Source organism: Esox lucius, chromosome 5 (assembly GCF_011004845.1).
Source record: "Esox lucius isolate fEsoLuc1 chromosome 5, fEsoLuc1.pri, whole genome shotgun sequence".
Taxonomy (NCBI): Eukaryota; Metazoa; Chordata; class Actinopteri; order Esociformes; family Esocidae; genus Esox; species Esox lucius.
Window position 1 is genome coordinate 29119703 of NC_047573.1, and position 21053 is coordinate 29140755.

At 41.1% G+C, this 21053-nt stretch overlaps 1 protein-coding gene across 2 annotated transcripts in view; it reads left to right on the top strand.

The window, feature by feature from the left end:
- The first annotated feature begins 601 nt into the window (after positions 1–601).
- LOC105027634 (zinc finger protein 385D) overlaps positions 602–21053 on the top strand; it is an 88168-nt gene continuing 67716 nt past the window's right edge. The window contains exon 1 of one of the 2 annotated variants that reach the window (XM_020044639.2): positions 602–660. Coding sequence is in view for 1 of the 2 variants with exons in the window: in XM_010899805.3 (XP_010898107.2) it covers positions 612–660 (49 nt within the window). In the remaining variant the exon portion in view is untranslated. The remainder of the gene's footprint in view (positions 661–21053) is intronic. The other variant, XM_010899805.3, reaches the window with a different exon arrangement.

Sequence of the window (21053 nt, forward strand, 5' to 3'; positions counted from 1 at the left end):
GGCAATTTTAAAATATTGATCAATGTGCCGTTTTTCCACTCTTCTCATCTCTCCCGGGATTCAGCACTTTCGCTGCATTGTTGTTAAATGCGTGAACCCTTTGAATGCTATAGGTTTTTTGGCTGTTTTCACTACTTTGATATTTTGGCTTGCACAGCTTTCATCAAGAGTTTTGTGTCTCAAACATCAGCACACTCTCAGCTACACATAGAAAGACATTACAACAGCTTTCTGAGACCCTGAAATTACTGTTATATGTAAACATGCAAATGATTTCAAGTCTATTTCATGTGCCCATGTCTGGTTTAAATATGCACATGTTTTTTTTGCAATGCAAATACAAACCAATTAGGCTTAGCCATGTATAACATTAATGTTACAATTTTGAATAGTAAGAGAGTTGCATAGAAATATAAAAGCGACACAGAAACTCAAACAACATGATGTTTTACCTAAATGAGCACTGAAGAAAAGTTATCTCTTATATTTGTGTGCATCGATGACATGCTATCGTGCGTGAACACGTTGTGTAGCGCGCGCTCATACAGCATGTCTATGTTGGCGCGCTCATGAGACACAGCGACATACTACTACCCGCACCCGGCTGTAAAATGTTCTGTATACACGAACGCGGAGACATTGTGAATCGGTCCAAAGCAGGTAGGAAAATCTATTTGTTTCGTACTAAGAAATTAAAGTCTTATGGTGGGCTTACTTTATCTTGAAAGATTAATCACGTCTGTTGGTATATAGACGAGTAGACTATGGCTTTACCTGTGGAAGATAATATTAATGTAAATCGACTTTTACAGGATGGCCGGGTTTATGATATTGCAGACTAGTTTGCCTTTCTTTTTTTCTTCTTTTTTTTTTTTGCCAAACTGTACAAAAACGTAGGTTGGAGAAATAGTAATTCGGTTGGTGCATTATTTTTCCGTAAAATTTAAAGTAAGGTAAAGCTGGAAATGTCATTTTGTATGCGAGGATATTATTTATTATTTTTTTAGTATTGTGGTAATGGAACAATATTTAAGCCTTTCAGTGGAAATATTTGCATTTGTCCCATTTACAAACTACTCACCATACTTGTCTATAATGCCTGTATATGTACTTGCTAATTTCACAGCCAAGTTGAAGATGTATTATACAGCAAGGCTGCAGTTTCATATATTTACAGCAATAATAACCTGGCTGGGACCCTGCAGCATTAGGATTTGCTAATAAATCCTAATGAGGTGCCACCAGACCACCTGTCACCTTTGAAGCTCATTTCACCGAGGCTGCTACTAGAGAAGGCACACATAACACAAAAATGCTGCTATTATTTCATTTGGATTACATTTGTCCCTTCCTCTTACTTTCCCTTTACAGAGACAAATTGAGCAATGGACATTCCTCCCCAGACACCCCCTATTTGTGCTACCTCTGATAATGGGGAGCATACCGCATGTTAGAAAAAAGTTAAGACTTGATCTACAAACCATAACAAGGTGGCAAAGTTTAGTGTTTTAACTTTTTAGTTAACATGTTTTACAGGTGTCTGACAGGTGCATGACTGTGTCTATGATAGACATACAAAACAAAAGTGACGGATGTAATGGGCTAAGCACATGCTCTTCGTTGTTTATACAAATTCCAGACCATTAGCTCTTTCCTCATATGTGGAAACAGCAGGCTAGTCGCAAATTGGCAAGTGTCTTTACCAGCTTATAGATGCTCATATAGATTCCCTCAATTCCATGCCTTGCTGTGCTTGGTAGTTGGTTCTGTGGAAGTGTAGTCAGCCTGTTACTTTTGAAAGAAAAGACAATATACCCTTTTCTCGGTTTACAAAGATTGCTTCAAGAGGGTGATGAGTGCGTCATTGTTGCAGAAATGTCACCACGCAATGTAATGTAACCGATAGTTACTGATATAACTAGTAACTTAATTATCATCTAATGATTAAACATATACCTTTTTAGTTGTGGTTACACTATTACTTTTAATGGATATGTCATCGTGATTCAGCGTATACTATGCAGCAGCATACTGTCTCAAGCACTGGGACAATTCATCAGACAAAAGCAAATTATTACATTAGATTAGATTCAATTTTATTGTCATTGATCAGTACAAGTAAAGTACAGCGAAATGCGGCTTGCATCTAACCAGAAGTGCAAATAGAAGAGGGCCGAAAATGTACAAATATTTACAAGTATTAAGTGTAATGTATGTTACAGTTGGGATGTATAGATATGCAATGAGGGCAAATGCAAGTACAAATGCAAGAACAGATGTCAGTTCTAAATGTGCAATGGAGGCAAATGAAGGTGCAGGTCCAGCTGAAATGCAGGGATGGCAGCAGTGGTGAGGAGCTGGGCCCCAGTGATGTGCTGGGCAGTTTTCACCACCTGTTGGAGGGCCTTCCGGTTGGCCACGGAGCATCCGCCAAACCATGCTGTCATGCAGTTAGTCAGAATGATCTTGATTGTGCAGCGTTCACAAGGATCTTGGTGGACAGACGCTCCACCTCAGTACCATCAATGAGAACTGGAGCGTGACTACAGCCTTTAGAGTTCCTGTAATCCACAATGAGCTCCTTGGTTTTCTTTGCGTTGAAAACCAAGGCACTTGACCTCCTCTCTGTAGGCTGACTCATCATTGTCACTGATCAGGCCCACCACCGTGGTGTAGTCTGTGAACTTGACGATGGTGTTGGAACTGTGTACAGGAACGCAGTCGTGGGTGAGGAGGGACTACAGGAGGGGGCTCAGCATGCAGCCTTGTGGAACACCAGTGTTCAGGATCAGGGTGGAGGAGGCCAGGTTGTCTAACCTGACAGACTGGGGTCTGTTAGTTTGGAAGTCCAAAGTCCAGTCACAGAGAGAGGGGCTCATCCCTAAGTTGTGGAGTTTGCTAACCTGCCTGGAAGGGATGATTTTGTTGAATGCTTAGCTAAAGTCTACGAACAGCATTCTCACATAGGTGTTGGTTTTGTCCAGGTGGGTCAGGGCAGTGGACAAAACTGATCTGATTAATTCAAACTAACAAGGTGTCAAGTCAATACCCCTAAGGCTGTTTTTGTTGATGATGATGGTTATATTTGGATGCAGACGGTTCAAGGTTAGCTGCATGTTATGTTTCACTTTGAGAGAATAAAGCTTAGTATAGTTGGCAAGCTCTATTTCAATGGAATGACAATGGAATGACAATGGAATGACAATGGAATGACAATGAGACATTGACTGGAACACCATCTGTGTAGGCTAATGGAGGAATGATTAGAAAGATACAATCACTGGCGTAGATGTTCATTTTAAAAGGAAACAACGACTACCTGGTTTTTTCTATGTATTATTATAATTTTGTAACCTTTTAAGGACCAGGAGAGTATGAGCACGGCCATCACTTTATTCACCCTTTTCTCATTGCAGACATGGTCCCTTTAGGGTTGTAGAATGGGTGTCTTAGGAGAGGCAAATCATTGTTCTACGCTTTTCTCAAACCACTCTTGCAATGACACACAAAACTGCCACTCAGATCGAGTGGGTCCTCTCCACTTATCTACCCGTTGAAAAGAACGTCATCATGATCCTTATCATCTTCCCTGTCCCCTTTGTCTGAAAACACCCTCCGATAAGCCAGCAGGCTTCCAAATCCAAATCAGATCGAACCATTCCAGCAGCGTCGTGCGTCCTTCTTTGCTATTTGTGGAAGAGTTTTTCAGCAGCAGCCCGAGCAGCCGTTCTCACCGGGGCATCTCTCATCAAGTCCTTCCTCTGCCAACGCCCCCCCCCCCCAAAACCCCCCCACCAGCCACTCTCTCTGGAGACACCATTATTTTAACCCACCATTTGATTGCCAGATTGAAAGTGGTTTTCACACTGCTGTTACCCCAGCATACTACGCGTGTCTCTCTGTGGGGCTTTAGGTGTGAAGGCAACTGGGTCAGCACTCCGCTGTATCATTCTATGCCAGATTGGAGAGGGACGGGCCCGGTGTTTGCTCTGTTCTCCCTCATTCCGCTGCATGGCTTCTCCTGCTGTGTCTGATAGGGCTGCGGGGCTGCAGATGCCTGTAAGTGCCAAGGTCCTGAGTGAATGATCACCTACCACCCCCCATTACTCACACACACACACACACACACACACATGCAATATTTTTATCGCTCTTTCACACTCTCTCACTGCCTGTCTCTGTGGTACCTCAAACTAAGCGTGTTCTCTCAGGCTGGACTGAGCTCAATGCCTTGGCATTTCATAGCTGTCGTCCATCTCAGTGGAAACCGCCAGCTGTGAAATTGAGAATAATCATGTGGAACGGAGCTGGTGTGGCTGCTGGAGCTGGAGTCTACACTATGATTTTACTCATGGCATCACTGGCAATGGACTCAGTTCAGGAACAAGCTCTACAATCCAAACAAATACTTATTTTGAATGTCTATTAGGCACCATGTTTCTGTCATGAGTAGATATATCCTAATTTCTATCAAAACGGACCATCTATACTATCATAGCAGTGTCAAGTAACTAAAAATATTTATGCATTTATGTGATTTTCTCATGCTAAAATGCCAATTTGTTTGACTCGTAATACTACTGAGTCGAAAATGCATGGGTTCACACAGCTCCCTGATGATGATGGCTTAGAGGTGGCCTGCTCTTCATATGCTCTAATTAGCCTATGACACTCTGTTCCCCAGTTAAAGCTCTGGGCGCATGGTGTCGCTGTGGAATGTTGTGGTAGGGCCTGAGGTGGGAGGTGTTAGTGGAGGGGGGACGGGGTTGACTTGTGCACAGATGGGAGCACCACCTGTCCTTTAGGACTTGGGGACCCTGAAACTGCCAAGGCTACGTACTGGCCACCACTACCCCAAATTTAGTGCCCATTATTATCTTTTATCAGACAGTGTATACTGCCCACCTTCAAGTGAGAAATATTAGTCCAGCAAAAATGAACTGAATCAAGCATTTTCAGATAAAAGCATGAAAATTGGTACATTCACACAAAATATCATGTAAGGTCAATTTCAGTATTTAAATTGACATTACTTTGTCCTCCAAAGTACATTTCACATCACAACTTGCCTAACCAGGAAGTACTCGCAATCATCTATGCTCTTATACAATATATTTTCCAAACAACAACATTGATGAAGATTAAAGGTGCCCAAACTACCACAAGGATATTGCTAGAGTGCATTAAGGCAAGTCAACACTTTTCTGATACCAAACATACCAACCGAGATGGTACTATTCATATTTGCACTTCTATATGTGAGACCCAGGATTAACCAGAGTTTTGCCGCTCACTTTTAGTGCAAGCCCAATATAGAAAGGTGTTGTGTTCATTCTGGACATTTCAATTGGGCATCTTTCATTACTCTGACTCTTGCTCTGGCCAACATGCTTTGAATGGCTCTCAAATAGATTGCTTTTTCTACAACTGTCCTTCATATCCAGTCTCTCCTTTTTCTCCGGCACTTTCTGATTTTGAATAAGTTGCCCATTAGAGAGAAATAGGGGAAATAGTATTTTTGGCTGTGATTAAAAGCCTGAAGACACCCAATCTCTTCAGTAATCTTCCCTTTAAAGTGGTAACTATGACCTCTGCATGACTGCTCTGGAGAGAAGAGTGGGAGAAGCCATCCCCCACCCCTCAGCACTATGTAAATGTCAAACCAACCACATTACCTCAAACTTAACAAAGACAAATGAGCATTTAAGCCACAGTGGAAATGTGTAAATTGTCTTGTAAAGATCAATCGACAGGTGTAATGACAAAACGAGTCATGCAATGCTGGACTGTGATGTGTCTAATGATAAACTATGGTTTATTGATCATAGAAATGTTGTGTCTAGACGTAAGCTGATTAGAAAGGGGCATATTATAAAGGGTTCCTTTATCTCTCTTATTCACCTCTGATACCGACAGTTTATGTTAAAGGTTTGGTGTAGTAAAAAATTCTCAATGTTGAAATAACACTGAAATTGTGACTATTATGATAATGCCTTTTTTCTTTAGGAAACAGAATTTATGTTTCTGTCTGTTTTTGTGGAATTATACTTTTGGCCATCTACGGGATGTCACAAGGCATATTTTGTCTTTATTTTTCTAAACAATAACCATATACAAATTCAGAATCAAATGCAGAATTTCAAATGCAGAATTCCCCCTGAGAGTTCCAGACTCTGACTGGTCTTAGTTAAGATTGTCTGTTATGCGAGTAGTAGTTATTTGTTTGATTACTAACCATGAAACAAAATAATGAAATTAATACTTTCGTTACTTCTAGACTAGATTACTGCAATGCTCTTCTTACCGGTTACACTGACAAATCAATAAATAAACTTCAATTAGTGCTACACACGGCTGCTAGAATCCTTACTAGAACAAAAAATGTTTTACACATTACTCCTGTCCTAGCATCCTTACACTGGCTGCCTGTTAGGGTTAGGGTTGATTTTAAGGTTTTACTGTTAATCTAAATCAATACATGGACTTGCTCCTACTTGCCTTGCTGAAATGATCCAGCCATACATACCTACACGTAACCTACGATCACAAGATGCTTTTAATTGTACCTAGAATTTCTAAACAAACAGCCGGACAGGGCCTTTTCTCATAGAGCTCCACTACTGTGGAATGATCTGCCAATTAAGGTTAAAAATGCAAACTCAGTGCAAACTTTCAAGTGTCTACTAAAAACTCTACAGCACGGTTTATAATTAGGTGTAGCCTGGCCCTGGGGCGTGAAGGTGACCAGTAGACTTGATACTGTCCACCCTTGCTGTCTTGCCAGATGGGCACTCGTTGCCACTGGGATGCTCTCCCTCCAATGCCTTTCGGGGGAAGAGTCACTGGCTTGTTGTTGTCTTTCTGTTGCGCACTTGTGCAATTGTGCTGTACTCTGCTGGCAATACTCGGCCCTCATTCAGCGTGTTTGCGGTTGTTGGGTGTCCCTTTGGATGATTCCTGGCAATATGGGTGGATTGATTTCCTGCTTGTTGGGCCCTGTCCGGGGCCTCCCCCGGGTAGGGCCATAGTGTCACCGGACCCCCCCGTCTCAGTTCCAAGGTGTTACGCTTCTATATTATTGTGCTGGGGTATATGAGGAATGCACTTCGAACTTTTCTCAGTTTTCTCAGGTCCTGGTCCACACCTGCGGATTACCTGGTTTGGGGGGCCCGTTGCTGTCCCTGTCCTTGTCCACCTGGTCATACTTCTGACCTAGTCTAAAATCAAATAACCTCTGGATTTAGCTCAGAGAAATGTATTAATTATTCCAATTGGACTCTTAAGATCTCACCCGGCACAGTCAGAAGAGGACTGATCACCCCTCTGAGCCTGGGTCCTCTCTAGGTTTCGTCCTAAAATTCGGCCTTTTTAGGGGTTTTTTCCTAGCCACTGAAATTCAACACTACTACGGGTATCTCTGTAAAAGTACTTTGTGACAACTACTGTTGTAAAAAGGGCTTAATGAATACATTTGATTGATTGATTGATTAATTAATACCACCACAGGAGCCTTAGTACAACTACAGGAGTGGTTACAAATCGGCACTCATGCATGTGTTAGTAAGTTATTTTATATGTTTAAACACATGCATTTTTTGTTACAAATGCAAATGAAATTATTGCACTCTAGAGCCCTGAAAGTAAACCAGTGACTCATGATGTAGGTAATGCAGTGACAGTTATAATTGACAATCAAAATGTGAAACACTCACTCACCATTCAAAACGTATTTTATTTAAGCAGCTTGACATTTCAGTCATTAGCAATTGCCATTATTAGAGTGTTTTAATATTTGTTTGAATAACACAATACATATTTAATGGTGAGTTAGCAGTTCTGCCTTTTTCTTTTTAATAATGATTCGCTTTCTTCATTTGCACCTTGACTCACGTTATTTGAGCAGTATCAACTTTTCAGTAGAATATATTACTAAGAGTTATTTCACAAAAAAACTGGGTTGCTTTTCTTAGCGTTTAACAAAGGTCAGAGAGACCATTATTGACACATTGGATAGTGCAATGATTGATATTGTCCCTTTTAACGTGACATTTTCAACAACATTAACAGTCACACACTTGACCAGCACTTTGACAAATTGTTGCTCATCAGACACAAAGAGAGGAGACTTGGGTGGAAATGAAAAGTCTCAAGAAACATTGAAAGACACACATTTCATTGTTTTTAAAGTAAATAGTTCATAATAATATCTCTGATTTCTTAAGTGAACATACTCAAATCTTGGCTGTCCTTTTTTTTCAGTATGGACATTGGTTTATTATTGTAGGGATATGCAGAATAGCTTTTGACAAGTGATTGAATGTGATTGATTCCTGTATCAATGTCACGGTTGTGGAGGCAGGACACAGGCGCAGAGTGGTGGTTGAACTGAATTCCTTTAATTCCACACAAAAGAAACAAAAAGCAGCAACAGCAACCAAATGTCTCATCTGACCACAACACTTTCACCCAGTTCTCCTCTGAATCATTCAGATGTTCATTAGTAAACTTCAGACGGGCCTTTACATGTGCTTTCTTGAGCAGGGGGACCTTGCGGGCGCTGCAGGATTTGAGTCCTTCATGGCGTAATGTGTTACCAATTGTTTTCTTGATGACTATGTTCCCAACTGCCTTGAGATCATTGACAAGATCCTGGGCTGTGCTAAAAGGCTAAACTTAAATAGGATTCCCAACTGGAGGCAATGATGTACAGTGGATATAAAAAGTCTACGTTCAGACATGATTTATCTTTGTCTCATTCTTTTACATCACAAGAATCTGGCATTTTAACAGGGGTGTGTAGACTTTTTATATCCACTGTATAGCTGCCTCCATAGGGAAGAACACTGTGTAAAGATGCCTAGAGGCATCTATCTCTGCCAGGTCCTGACTATGGCCCCCTGGCCAAGGGCAAAGATAGCTAGGGGCACAGCCAGGACCTTACAATCAGGTTAATCTCTGTTAACTAATTGCATTTAATGAGCAAGCGGAGTGGAAAACATGATTTTCCTATAATTAAACATATCCACACAATTAATATTTTCACACAGTTAGATTAGAAAAAGCACTAAAATGAATTCATCTGAAGAACAGCAACAGCGTACAAATTGCACTCATGTTTGGGGTTAGGGCAGGAGAGGCACATAGAGATTTTTAAACATAAATGATTAGATGATTATTACACATTCTAAAAAAAAGTTGTATTCAGGCAAATGATTGGTTACATTTGATTATAGAGTAGGTTAAAATCATAACATTTTCCACCTCAGTTGGTGCTCTCTCGACAGTGTAACTGTAGACGTGCACAATGCAAATTCACATTTAACAAAGTCAATTCATAAGAAAAATGTTTTATTCACATTTTTGGTCAATTTTAAGAAAACCATGGTGAAATATGTAAGCAAGCCGTATGCTCTTTTTTCAGTCTAATGCATTTCTGCCTGTTTTCACAAGATTTAAGGTCAGAATAGGAAATGTTTTCCAACTACAGCGGAATGCTGCAGGTTCAACGTTTAGTTTTTTATCCTTGAGTTTTAGCTCAAGGATAAATACTCAGTTGAGATTCATGTTATGTCAATCAGTAGTAGCCTACATAGCGTCTTAGCCATGTAGTTCTCTACAAAGAATGCAGAGTTCTATTTGTTCCATACAGTTATGCTCAAAAGTTTGCATACCCTTGGAGAAAACATGTCTTTTATTTCTTATGGGATTCACATTCAACAGTAGTTCATAACAGAATGGCACAATCACAAAACAAAACATGGTAACAATGAAAACAGTTTACTGACCCCTGTTCAAAAGTCTGCTTACCCTTAGTTCTTAATACTGTGATTTGCCCCCTTTAGCACCAATGACAGCGTGCAGTCTTTTGTAATAATTGTCAATGAGTCCCCCGAATTCTTGCAGGTGGTATAGCTGCCCATTCGTCTTGACAAAATGCCTCAAGGTCATGCAAAGTCTTTGGTCGTCTTGCTAGAACCGCATGTTTGAGACCGCATCCCCAGAGTGGCTTGATGATATTAAGGTCAGGAGACTATGATGGCCACTCTAGAAACTTCACCTTTTTCTGCTGTAACCACTGGAGGGTCAACTTGTGCTTGACCCTCCAGTGGTTCTGGCCTTGTGCTTAGGGTCATGGTCGTGCTGGAAAGTCCATGAGTATCCCATGCGCAGCTTTCGTGCAGAAGAATGCAAATTGTCTGCCAGTATTTTCTGATAATATGCTGCATTCATCTTGCCATTAAGATTCCCTGTGCCTTTAGAGCTCACACACCCCCAAAACATCAGTGAGCCACCACCATGCTTCACAGTGGGGATGTTATTCTGTTTACTAAACATAGCGTTTATAGTTCAGTTTTGATCATAAAGCTCTAATTTGGTCTCGTCACTCCAAGTTACAGTGTGCCAGAAGCTGTGAGGCGGGGCAAGGTGTTGTCAGGCATATTGTAACCAGGCTTTTTCATAGCATTGACGCAGTAAAGGTTTTTCTTTGTATCCTGAACAATTCTTCTGGCAGTTTTGACTTAAATCTTTCTTGGTCTACCTGACCTTGGTTTGGTATCAAAAGATCCCAGAATGTTCCACTTCTAAATAAATGATTGAACAGTACTGACCGGCATTTGCAAGGCTTTGGATATCTTTTTATATCCTTTTCCATTTTTATAAAGTTCCATTACCTTGTTCCGCAGGTTTTTTGACAGTTCTTATCTGCTCCCCATGGCTCAGTATCTAGCCTGCTCAATGCATCCATGTGAGAGCTAACAAACTCATTGATTATTTATACATAGACACTAATTGCAATTTATAAAGCCACACCTTTTGTGTCTGTAACAAGGCCAAACATTCAAGGGTATGTAAACTTTTGATCTGGGCCATTTGGGTGATTTCTGTTATCATTATGATTTAAAAAAGAGTCAAACAACTATGCGATAATAAATGGCTTCATATGATCACTATCCTTAAATATGTGATAAACACTCGGACCAAGGGATGAGGTTCCAAATGCGGAACGCAACCGTCAGATTTATTTTCACGGCACCAAAGGGCTGAGGCAAGAATCACAACGAGAGGGGCGAGCAGGTGAGTTCGGTAACCGGTTGACAACACGAGAAGGCGACGGTACAGGTACGGGCAGGCTGGCAGAATAGTCCACAGGGCAGGCAGGCAGGTCAGAAGGCAGACCACTAAATACGGAGACAGACGGGAACAGGGCAAGGGGAGAAAACCACAACAGGTAGGGACACATTGGTTAGCTTGATCACTAGGCAAAGGCTTGGCAAGTTCACAACAAACAATACCTCACAACCAAGTGGTGGTGGAGGACTGGCTTAAATAGGGGGAGACAATGAGACGCAGGTGTTAGTATTCCAGTGAATTGTATTTTTGTATTTTTTCCTTTAAGTTCAATCAGTATTGTAACTAACAAAATGCCACTACAAACCCAATTATACTGAACATGATTGAGTCCGCAAAAAATGATCATCCAGAGTAACTGAACATTCTGTACATTTTGTCTTGGGCCACTCTGGGAACTCTGACGTTTCAGTGAAGGACAGACATGCTATCTGCACGTGAGCAAGACATTGTGTGTTCTCATTTATTTTTTTACACTTCAGTCCAAACTTTCACACTGTAAATGATGTTACCTTGTCCCCTGAGAATTCTGGAGCTATATTTGAAAAACCATTTACCCTGGTAATTTCTCTGTCTGATCCAGTAGGGCACAGAGCAAAGTGAAAGTTGTGGATGAAGAATAGCAAATGCCAAATACTCTCTGTGGTTTTACCTCACCTCATTTTTTTGTCTTCTGTTCTTAAATGGAGCATTGTGAATGGAACATTCTGTGTGTGTTTGTGTCTATGTGGAAAGTGTACATATTTCTGACATAGGAGGTACAATTCAAATCCTCCCTGTATAGACCTACACTTTGATCACTATCACCCAGTTGCACTGGTCAATCATTGTACGATAAGCTATTAAGGAAGGATTGTCTCACTTTTGTCTGAAGTTACCGTGGGTATCAAATCAATTCAGTAAGCAAAAAATAATATGTATTAAAACTGAAACATTCCATTTTGCATACTGAAAAACAACTTCAGGTAGGAGAATTCCTCAGTTCGGCTCTTTAAACAGCTTGATAATACAGCCAATGATGGTGCTCCTTCATGGAAATTGCATTTGATTAAAATATAATTCAATTTGTGGAATCAGGTTTACATATGAGTCATCGCAGATAATACTGAGTGATTGGGTGAGCAGGGCAATGACACTTTCCTTATTAAGTTAGATGGCGGTTATAAAAAGCACCTTGGCGGTTATAAAAATGCTTTCCTGGTCAGTGGTCTGGCCAAAGTGCCTCTGGGGCATGTGTTTGGCCTTACCCCACAGCAAGAGTATCTCATTGCTGGAGTTAATATTGTATTTACATTCCATGTAAATGTTACTTAAATTGTGTTCTGTAAAACTCGTAGTGTATACCCCTCCATATTAATCATCAGGGTTTAGATCTGACAATGTATTAATGGGGAGGAAAACAACCCAAATAGGGGTTGTGTGGTAGGAGCATTGAAGGATGATCAGTGCATTTGTCCTCTGATGCTATCTGTGTCTTTAGACCACTTACTAAGTGGTCTAGTCATCAAGAGCAATTACCGTCTGTGCTCTTAGGCAGAAGTACAATGTACAATGGCCTCTTTTAATCCTGTCTCTGAAGCTAGATATGGGTCACTGTAAAATGCTTACAATGTACAATGGCCTCTTTTAATCCTGTCTCTGAAGCTAGATATGGGTCACTGTAAAATGCTTTGTTGGTTAACCAGCATTTGCGTTTTTTTGCTGGCTGCTGTCTCCCATCCTATCAGTCACACAGAGATGTCTCTACCGGAGATAACTGACCTTGTGTGTTTCTTCTAAATATGTCAACAGTTAAATCACTGAATGTCTTCTCACGTATTGTCCTTTTACAATTGAAACACATTTGCATTCGTTTGGTAGCTTGATGTTATGAGCAATGTGGATCTATCTCAAATTGTTGGAAGTCCATTTCAAATACTGCTGCCATGTATTAGCCTGATGTTTTTTGGAGTATGATGAATGATTACATTTTTTTTAATTACTAACTAAAATATCTTATGTACATAAATATTCAGTGGAATTTATTCCACTTTATTAGTGGAAGCTTCCTTTGATTTTCTGGCATGGTTTTTGCCATAAGATACACTGTGAATTGTGCAACCTTTTTTAAACATCTGTGTAATGTCCTGTGCCAGCTCACACCCTCAAACACACCACCAATCTGGCAAACGCAACTCACTCCCTCAAAATCGCCACCAATTCCTTGAACACAATTCACCCCTCAGATCACAATCACCAGAATTCTAGTCACCTGTTCACTCACCTGTTTTTCATCAGCCCCACTATTTCAACATTACTGTTGTTTGCTCCTTGGGGTTTAAGGCCGGGTGTCTCTGGAAAAGCACTTTGTGACAACTGCTGTTGTAAAAAGGGCTTTATAAATAAATGTGATTGATTGATTTAACCACAAAACAATACAACATTTCCTTTGTGGGGTATAGTTTTGTTGTCAAGTAGCATTCTAGTTCTTGAGCTAATTATCCTATTGTTGTATTTACTGAATTGTTTTGACCTCCTTAGCCTATTCCTCTTGTACCTTTGCTTCTGATATCTTGCCATCGACCTAGAGCCTATTCTCATTAACTACTACCGTTGTCTCACTCCTCTTGTACCTTAGCCTTCTCTCATTGGATTACACCGGTTTTGACTGGTTTCATTCCTTACTATTCTCCTGGATTGACATTCTGTACCATTGCCTTCATTAAATATAGCACTCTGCACTTGAATCTTTACCTACCTCCTTGGATTCATTACAATGTGTGCCTTTTGAATTTACCACAGATGGACTCCCATCAATACATTTTAGGGATGATCAGAGGACAGGATGCTCCTAAGCTGAATTTAGAGTGTCATGGCACAGGATATGAATATTTATGTATATGAGGCAGATATTTCACTTTGTCATTATGGGGTATTGATGGCAAAATATATAAACAGTACCAGTCAAAAGTTTTAGAACACCCTTATTCTTCCAGTTTTTATTTAAATGTAAGCAGTTCAGGTCCAGTGCATAATCTGAAAGGGTACAAAGGTAAGAGGTAAACTGCCAGAGATAAAAAAAATCTGATTACCAAAAACTGGAAAATATTGTACATTTTATAATAAAAAAGGCCTTGTAGCTGTTCTGCAGAAACAGATGTAAGTTAACACAAGTGTAGGCCTTTCCTTTAGAGAATTTGCTAAGATAGCCAAGGTGTCAATGAGTACAGGTTCCTACACCATCAAAAGGCACATGGAAACTGGAGGGAACTCTAACTGGAAGAGATGTCAACAGAAGCCGCAACAGAAACTGAAGACATGTCAACAGTTTGCGGGATAGGCAGCTTGCAGGACAACAGCTTCAAGCCCAGCTTAACTCTGGTTGTAGTAAGCAAGTCTCAGTTTAAACTGTGAAGAGAAGACTTTAAGCTAACCCTAACCATAAGATGGCAAAATAAGAGAGGCTTGCCTGGCCCATTAAGCCCTGGCAGTGAACTACTGGAGACTGGAAGGTCTTATCATGTACTGTTTTTCAGTATATGTCGTCAAGTAAACTAATGGATAGTTCCTTTGTGTTTGACACCACCTATCAAACATGGAAGAGGAACTGTGATTATCTGGGGCTCTTTTGCTGAATCCAGAGTCTGCGACTTGCAGAGTGAGTGACACCCTGAACCAAAAACATCCACCACAGCATTTTGCAGCACCATGCAGTGCAATCTGGTGTGCAACTAGTTTGTCAGGTGTTCATTTTACAACAAGAAAATGACCCAAAACATCCATACTCCAGGCTAAGTCAGATCTACCTTAAAATAAATGAACAAAACAGTAGGCTTCAAATCATCGATTGGCCAAAACAGTCCCCAGACTTAAAAGACTTAAATCCCATCAAGCAGGTTTGTGATGAGCTTGGCAGAAGGTTGAAAGCACAGCAACGAAAAGGTGCAACAAACTTGTGGGAACCTCTGCATCAGTTTTGGGAAGAACCCTGCACTGAGCAGGGTGAATGTACTGTACACAAGGCCGCTAGTCCTGATGGTGTCTGAGCGTGTGTTCTGGTGTGCTGGTAAACTGGCCGAGGTGGTGGTCTCCATGTGCTTCAAGACTGCAATCATTGTGCCAGTGCCGAAGCAGTCTTCAGCATCTAGCCTGAATGACCTGTTGCACTCACCCTCACGATCATGAAGTGCTTCAACACAGTAATCCCCTCTAGGCTGGTCAACAAACTCCATGACCTAGGGATTAGCTCTTTTCTCTAACTGGATTTTGGACTTCCTAACCAACAGACCCCAGTCTGTCAGGTTAGACAAATTCACCTCCTCCACCCTGATCCTGAACACTGGTGTTCCACAAAGATGTGTGCTGGGCCCCCTCCTGTACTCCCTCTTCACCTACGACTGCGTTCCTGTACACAGTTCCAACACCATCGTCAAGTTAGCAGACGACACCACGGTGGTGGGCCTAATCATTGACAATGAAGAGTCAGCCTACAGGGAGGAGGTCAAGTGCCTAGGGGCATGGTGCAAGGAGCTTATTTTGGATTACATGAACTCTAAAGACTGCAGTCACGCCCCAGTTCTCACCGATAGCACTGAGGTGGCGCTTGTGTCCAGCTCCACATTCTTGGATGTCCACATCTGAGGACCTTTCCTGGTCCCTCAAGAAGAAGGCCCTGCTCTGTCTTTCAAGATCCTTGTAAACATTTACTGCTGCCCAATCGAGAGCATTCTGACCAACTGCGCCACAGTGTGGTTTGGTGGTAGTTCCGTTGTCGACCGGAAGGCCCTGCAACGTGTGGTGAAATCCGCCCAGCACATCATGTGTACCCAGCTCCCAGCCATTGAAGACCTCCAGCGCAAGCGGTGTCTGCTTAGGGCATGCGGCATCACCAGGGATCCATGCCACGATCTGTTTGCCCTCCTCCCATTAGGCAGGCGGTATAGGTTTCTCCTTTCTTGCACCAGCAGGCTCAGGAATAGTTTCTTTCCGTCTGCTGTAACCCTGCTGAACTCTGTGACTTCCCATCACTAACTATGCCCACCCTCTGCACTACTGGACTAGTAGTGCTATTCCTGTATTTAATTTGCACATGCCGACTTGCACCTTAAACTTGCATGTTAACCATGCCCTCACTGCACATGTAGAACTGCCACTGTACTTGCATTTTCAATTGTTACATACACGTCTACATCGGGAACCTCATTGCTGCTATCACTGCATTTCATTTGCACATTCTAGCTTACACCTTCACTTTGCCTCGTTTGCAAATTGCCATTGAGAATTGCCACTGGTATTTATGTACATACATTATATTTAAAACCTGTACATTTTCTGTAAATTTGTGAATTTTCCACTGCACATTTAGGATTTCCATATGTATTGCATTTGCATTAATTGCAAACTTATTCATTCCACTTGTATATACGTATTCTTGTACTTGTAAATGTTTCTGCACTCCTCTATTTGCACTTCTGGTTAGACACAAATCTCCAATTGTTTATTTGTTCTATGCTTTAATTTTATATTACATTGACACATCAAATTGGGTGAATAAAAACATTAAAACCCAAAAAAATCCCTGCTGCAGTGTGTGCAAACCTGGTCAAGAACTACAGGAAACGTATGATCTCTGTAATTGCAAACAAAGGTTTCTGTACCAAATATTAAGTTCTGCTTTTCTGATGTATCAAATACTTATGTCATGCAATAAAATGCTAATTAATTATTTAAAAATCATACAATATACTTTGTTGCGATTGTGATTGGTAAACCATAGGTTATTTATTGGTTCCCACATGGAAAGTGGATATGTATTCATGAATTAGCAAGGCTGAAGAGACAGACTTAACACAACCTCGTTATTGTAGGAAGAAAATGTATATAAACTGATTGGTAACTACCTAACCATCGTAGCTAACTGTAGATCAAATAATGACCTTATTTTCAGGTCTCCGTGTCCTGCTCTTTACTTGAAGATAAGGCTGCCTCCAAAACTTACAAGATGTATTCAATATTCTAATCACATATTGGGTTTTGTGACATCTTTACATTCCCTGCATTTGTAACGGGTTTTGACCAATGCAGCACTACAGTCGTCCATTTGGAAGGGTATGAAAGTCTCATCTCTCCCCTGTGAAGGAGGAAGAGGAGGATTCAATAGCTGTGACTCTTTGTCACTGCAGTGAAATGGAATACCATCCACGGCTTGCTCACCTCTTTCTGGCTGCCAAATCCCACATCTCTTCGATTTAAAATGTAGCAATATCTCACTCTCACCTCATTTATTATTTCCCATACTACCACAAACCGCCTACGTTCATATTGACTCACCCAATTAGCTTACATCCTTATGAGAGATACAATAACCTGTGTGGCTGCATGGCTGTGGTGGCAATTGATATGACAACGGGATCTGTCTGGTAGAGGTGAAGTTATTTCTTACACCTCAGAATGGTAAATTCCATTTTGCCTAAAACTCACTTAATTAAGGCCTTACACTTACAGTACCAGTCAAAAGACACACTCATTCAAGGTTATTTCTTTAGTTATAATATTTTCTACACAAGAAATAAGACATAGAATCACGTAGTAACTCAAAAAGTGTTAAATAGGCACTCACCTGGGAGGGATTAAATAGGCACTCACCTGAAGGTCAGTCAATCCAGAAAATTCAAGAACTGCAGATAACGGCAGATGAATACTTCACGGAGTTAGTATCTCAACATCAACTGTTCATATGAGACTGCGTGAATCAGGCCGAATTGCTGCAAAGAAAACACCAATAAGAAGAAAACTAATGCTTGGGCCAAGACACACTAGAAATGGACATTAGACTATTAGTAATCTGTCCTTTTTTCTAATGACCAGATTTTTGGTTACAGCAGTGCTGTCTTTGTGAGATGCAAAGTGGGTGAACAGATGATCTCTGCATGCATGGTTCCAACATTGAAACATGGCGGAGGTGTGGGTGTGCTTTGCTCGTGATACTGTCGTTAATTTATTTAGAATTCAAGGCACACTCAACTAGCATGGCTACCACAACATTCTGCAGCAATATGCCATCCCATCTGGTTTGCACTTAGTGGGACTATCATTTGTTTTTCAACAGGATAATGACCCAAAATTCACTTCCATGTTGTGTAAGGGCTATTTGTCCAAGAAGGAGAATGATGGAGTGCTGCTTCCGATGACCTGGCCTCCACATTTAGCCAACCTCAGCCCCACTGCGATGGTTTGGGATGAGATGAGTAAGAGGAAAACAGCTAACAGGTCCTTAGCATATGTCGGAAACACCTTCCAGACTGTTGGAAAAGCATTCTAGATGACTAGCTCATGATGCTGGTTTAGAGAATGCCAAAAACGAGCAAAGCTGCTGTCATCAAGGCAAAGGTACTTTGAAGAATCTTATATTCAAAAATGTATTTTAATTGGTTTAACACTATTTTAGTTATGACATGATTACGTGTTATCATAGTTTTGATGTCAACACTATTATTCTACAATGTGGAAAACAGTAAAACTGAAGAAATACCCTTGAATGAGTAAATATTTACAAACTTTTGACGGGTTCTGTAGTAGTTACAGTAAAACTCCTACAAATATGTCACCACCAGTTACGGAACTACCTATTCACATCAAATAATTTGGCTATATCCATGCTTATTATAAGGACATTATGTGTTTGCCTTTGCCTTTAAAATCCAAGCTAATGTGAGCAATATTTTACCATGTCTCACAATGGCATTCGGCTTTAGGTATGAAAGTGACCAGGTGCTTCCTCCATATATGCTTCCTCCATATTCGCCTTGATCTATGTTTACAACACATAGACAGATAATGATAGCTTACCAAGGAGGCACAGTTTGGACATGTCTCCTGAGACTAGTGGAGACAGTTAGCCCTGTTGATTGGTCAGCCAAGGGAGGGCACCTGCTCAGTTTCAAAGTGACTTTGTTTAGCCTCGAACCCAGACTGGAACGCTGAAGAATGAGGTGGCAGCATGACTGACAGGGGGCTGAAATGTGGAAGACATGGTGTCCGGAAGATCAGCACAGCAACTGCTGCCTGCACTTCATTTATCAACTACAAAGTCCCAGAGAGCTGGTGTCAGACAGATGAAGAGAGAGAGAGAGAGAGACTGACTGAGAAACAGGCAGGGGCAGGGGGCTGGCTGGTAGATTTACATTATTATAAAAAATGTTTATACATTTGATAATTACTATACATTTGAAAATGACTATTAAAAATTACTTATTGATATTCGCTAATGACAGAACTTTGACTAAGCAATGCTATGTATTCTTATATAAATAAACCTATAAATAGTTTATGAAGGGTCCTACCTTACCGAGTTTCTTTTGCCTCAAATGTTGATCAAAAATGTTTTTACTACTGTATGCCCTTAAGATTATATAATATTATATAAGATTATTATGTAATTTGAGACCTGCTAGTGCTTACAAATTTAGGGCATAGCAAAAACAATATGTTTACAACTCTAGATAGCCTTACCTGCTGTAGATTAGAAGTCTAGCTATCTTTGTATTCATACACAGCTTAAATGCAATGACTATATTTATTCAAGTTCTCCATAGCTTTATCCTATTTTCTTTGGAATTGGTAACACTTCATTTTCTTTCCTGTAGTATTACTACAACGCTCAAAAAATTTAAGGGAACACTTAAATAACACATTGAGTCTCGATGAACAAAAATATATTAAAGATCAATATCTTCACTGTACATTGTGTAATTCTTTGAAAACAAAATGACGTAACGACGGTCAATGGAGACAAAAATCATCAACCGATTGAGAGCTGGATTCAAACTTACATCGAAATCAAAGTAAACAATTGAAATCACAGGCTGTTCCAACTTGCATGAATTTCATCACGGCAACTCATAATGAGACTCAGTAGTGTGTCTGTAGTGTGTAGTGTGTCACACTACTTCGTCATCCAGGAACTGTCTACACACTCTGGCCACATGAGGACGGGCATTGTCCTGCACCAGGAGGAACCCAGGGCCCACTGCACCAGTGTAAGGTCTGACAATGGGTCTGATTTCATCCAGGTACCTAACAGCAGTCAGGGTACTGTTGTCTAGCACGTGGAGGTCTGTGTGATCCTCCAAGGATATGCCTCCCCAGACCATCACTGACCCACCGCCAAACCGGTCATGCTGCATAATGTTCACCATGGCGTCTCCAGAGTCTTTCACGTCTTTCACATGTGCTCAGTGTGAACCTGCTCTCATCTGTGAAGAGAACAGGGCGCCAATGGCGGACCTGCCAATTCTGGTGTTTTTTGGCGAATGCCAATCAAGCTGCTTCCTGCGCCCAGCACGTGAGCACAGGTCCCACTAGAGGCCCTCATGCCACCCTCATGGAGTCTGTTTGTGACAGTTTGGTCAGAAACATGCACACCTGTAGCCCGCTGTTTTTTTGTAGGGCTCTGGCAGTGCTTCTCCTGTTCCTACTCACACAATTGAGCAGATACTGCTGGGTTGATACTGCTGCTGGGTTGATGCCCTTCTGTGGCCCAGTCCAACTCTTCTTGTGTAACGGCCCGTAACCTGGAATCTCCTCCATGCTCTTGAGACTGTACTGGGAGACACAGCAAACCTTCTTGTGACGGCATGTATGGATGTGCCATCCTAGAGGAGCTGGCCTACCTGTGCAAAATGAATGTGCTGCAGGTACCACCTCATGCTACCAGTAGTGACAAGGACACCAGCAAAATGCTAAACAAGAGAAGAATCAGTCAGGAAGGATAAGTAGAGAGCAATTGTCTGTGGCCACCACCTGCAAAAACATTCCCTTTTTGGGGGTTGTCATGCCGTTGCCTCTCCAGTGCAATTGTTGTCACTTTAATTTGCACCAAAACAGGTGACATTGATTCACAATCGCTTATGCTTCCTAACTGGACAGACTGATATCCCTGAAGT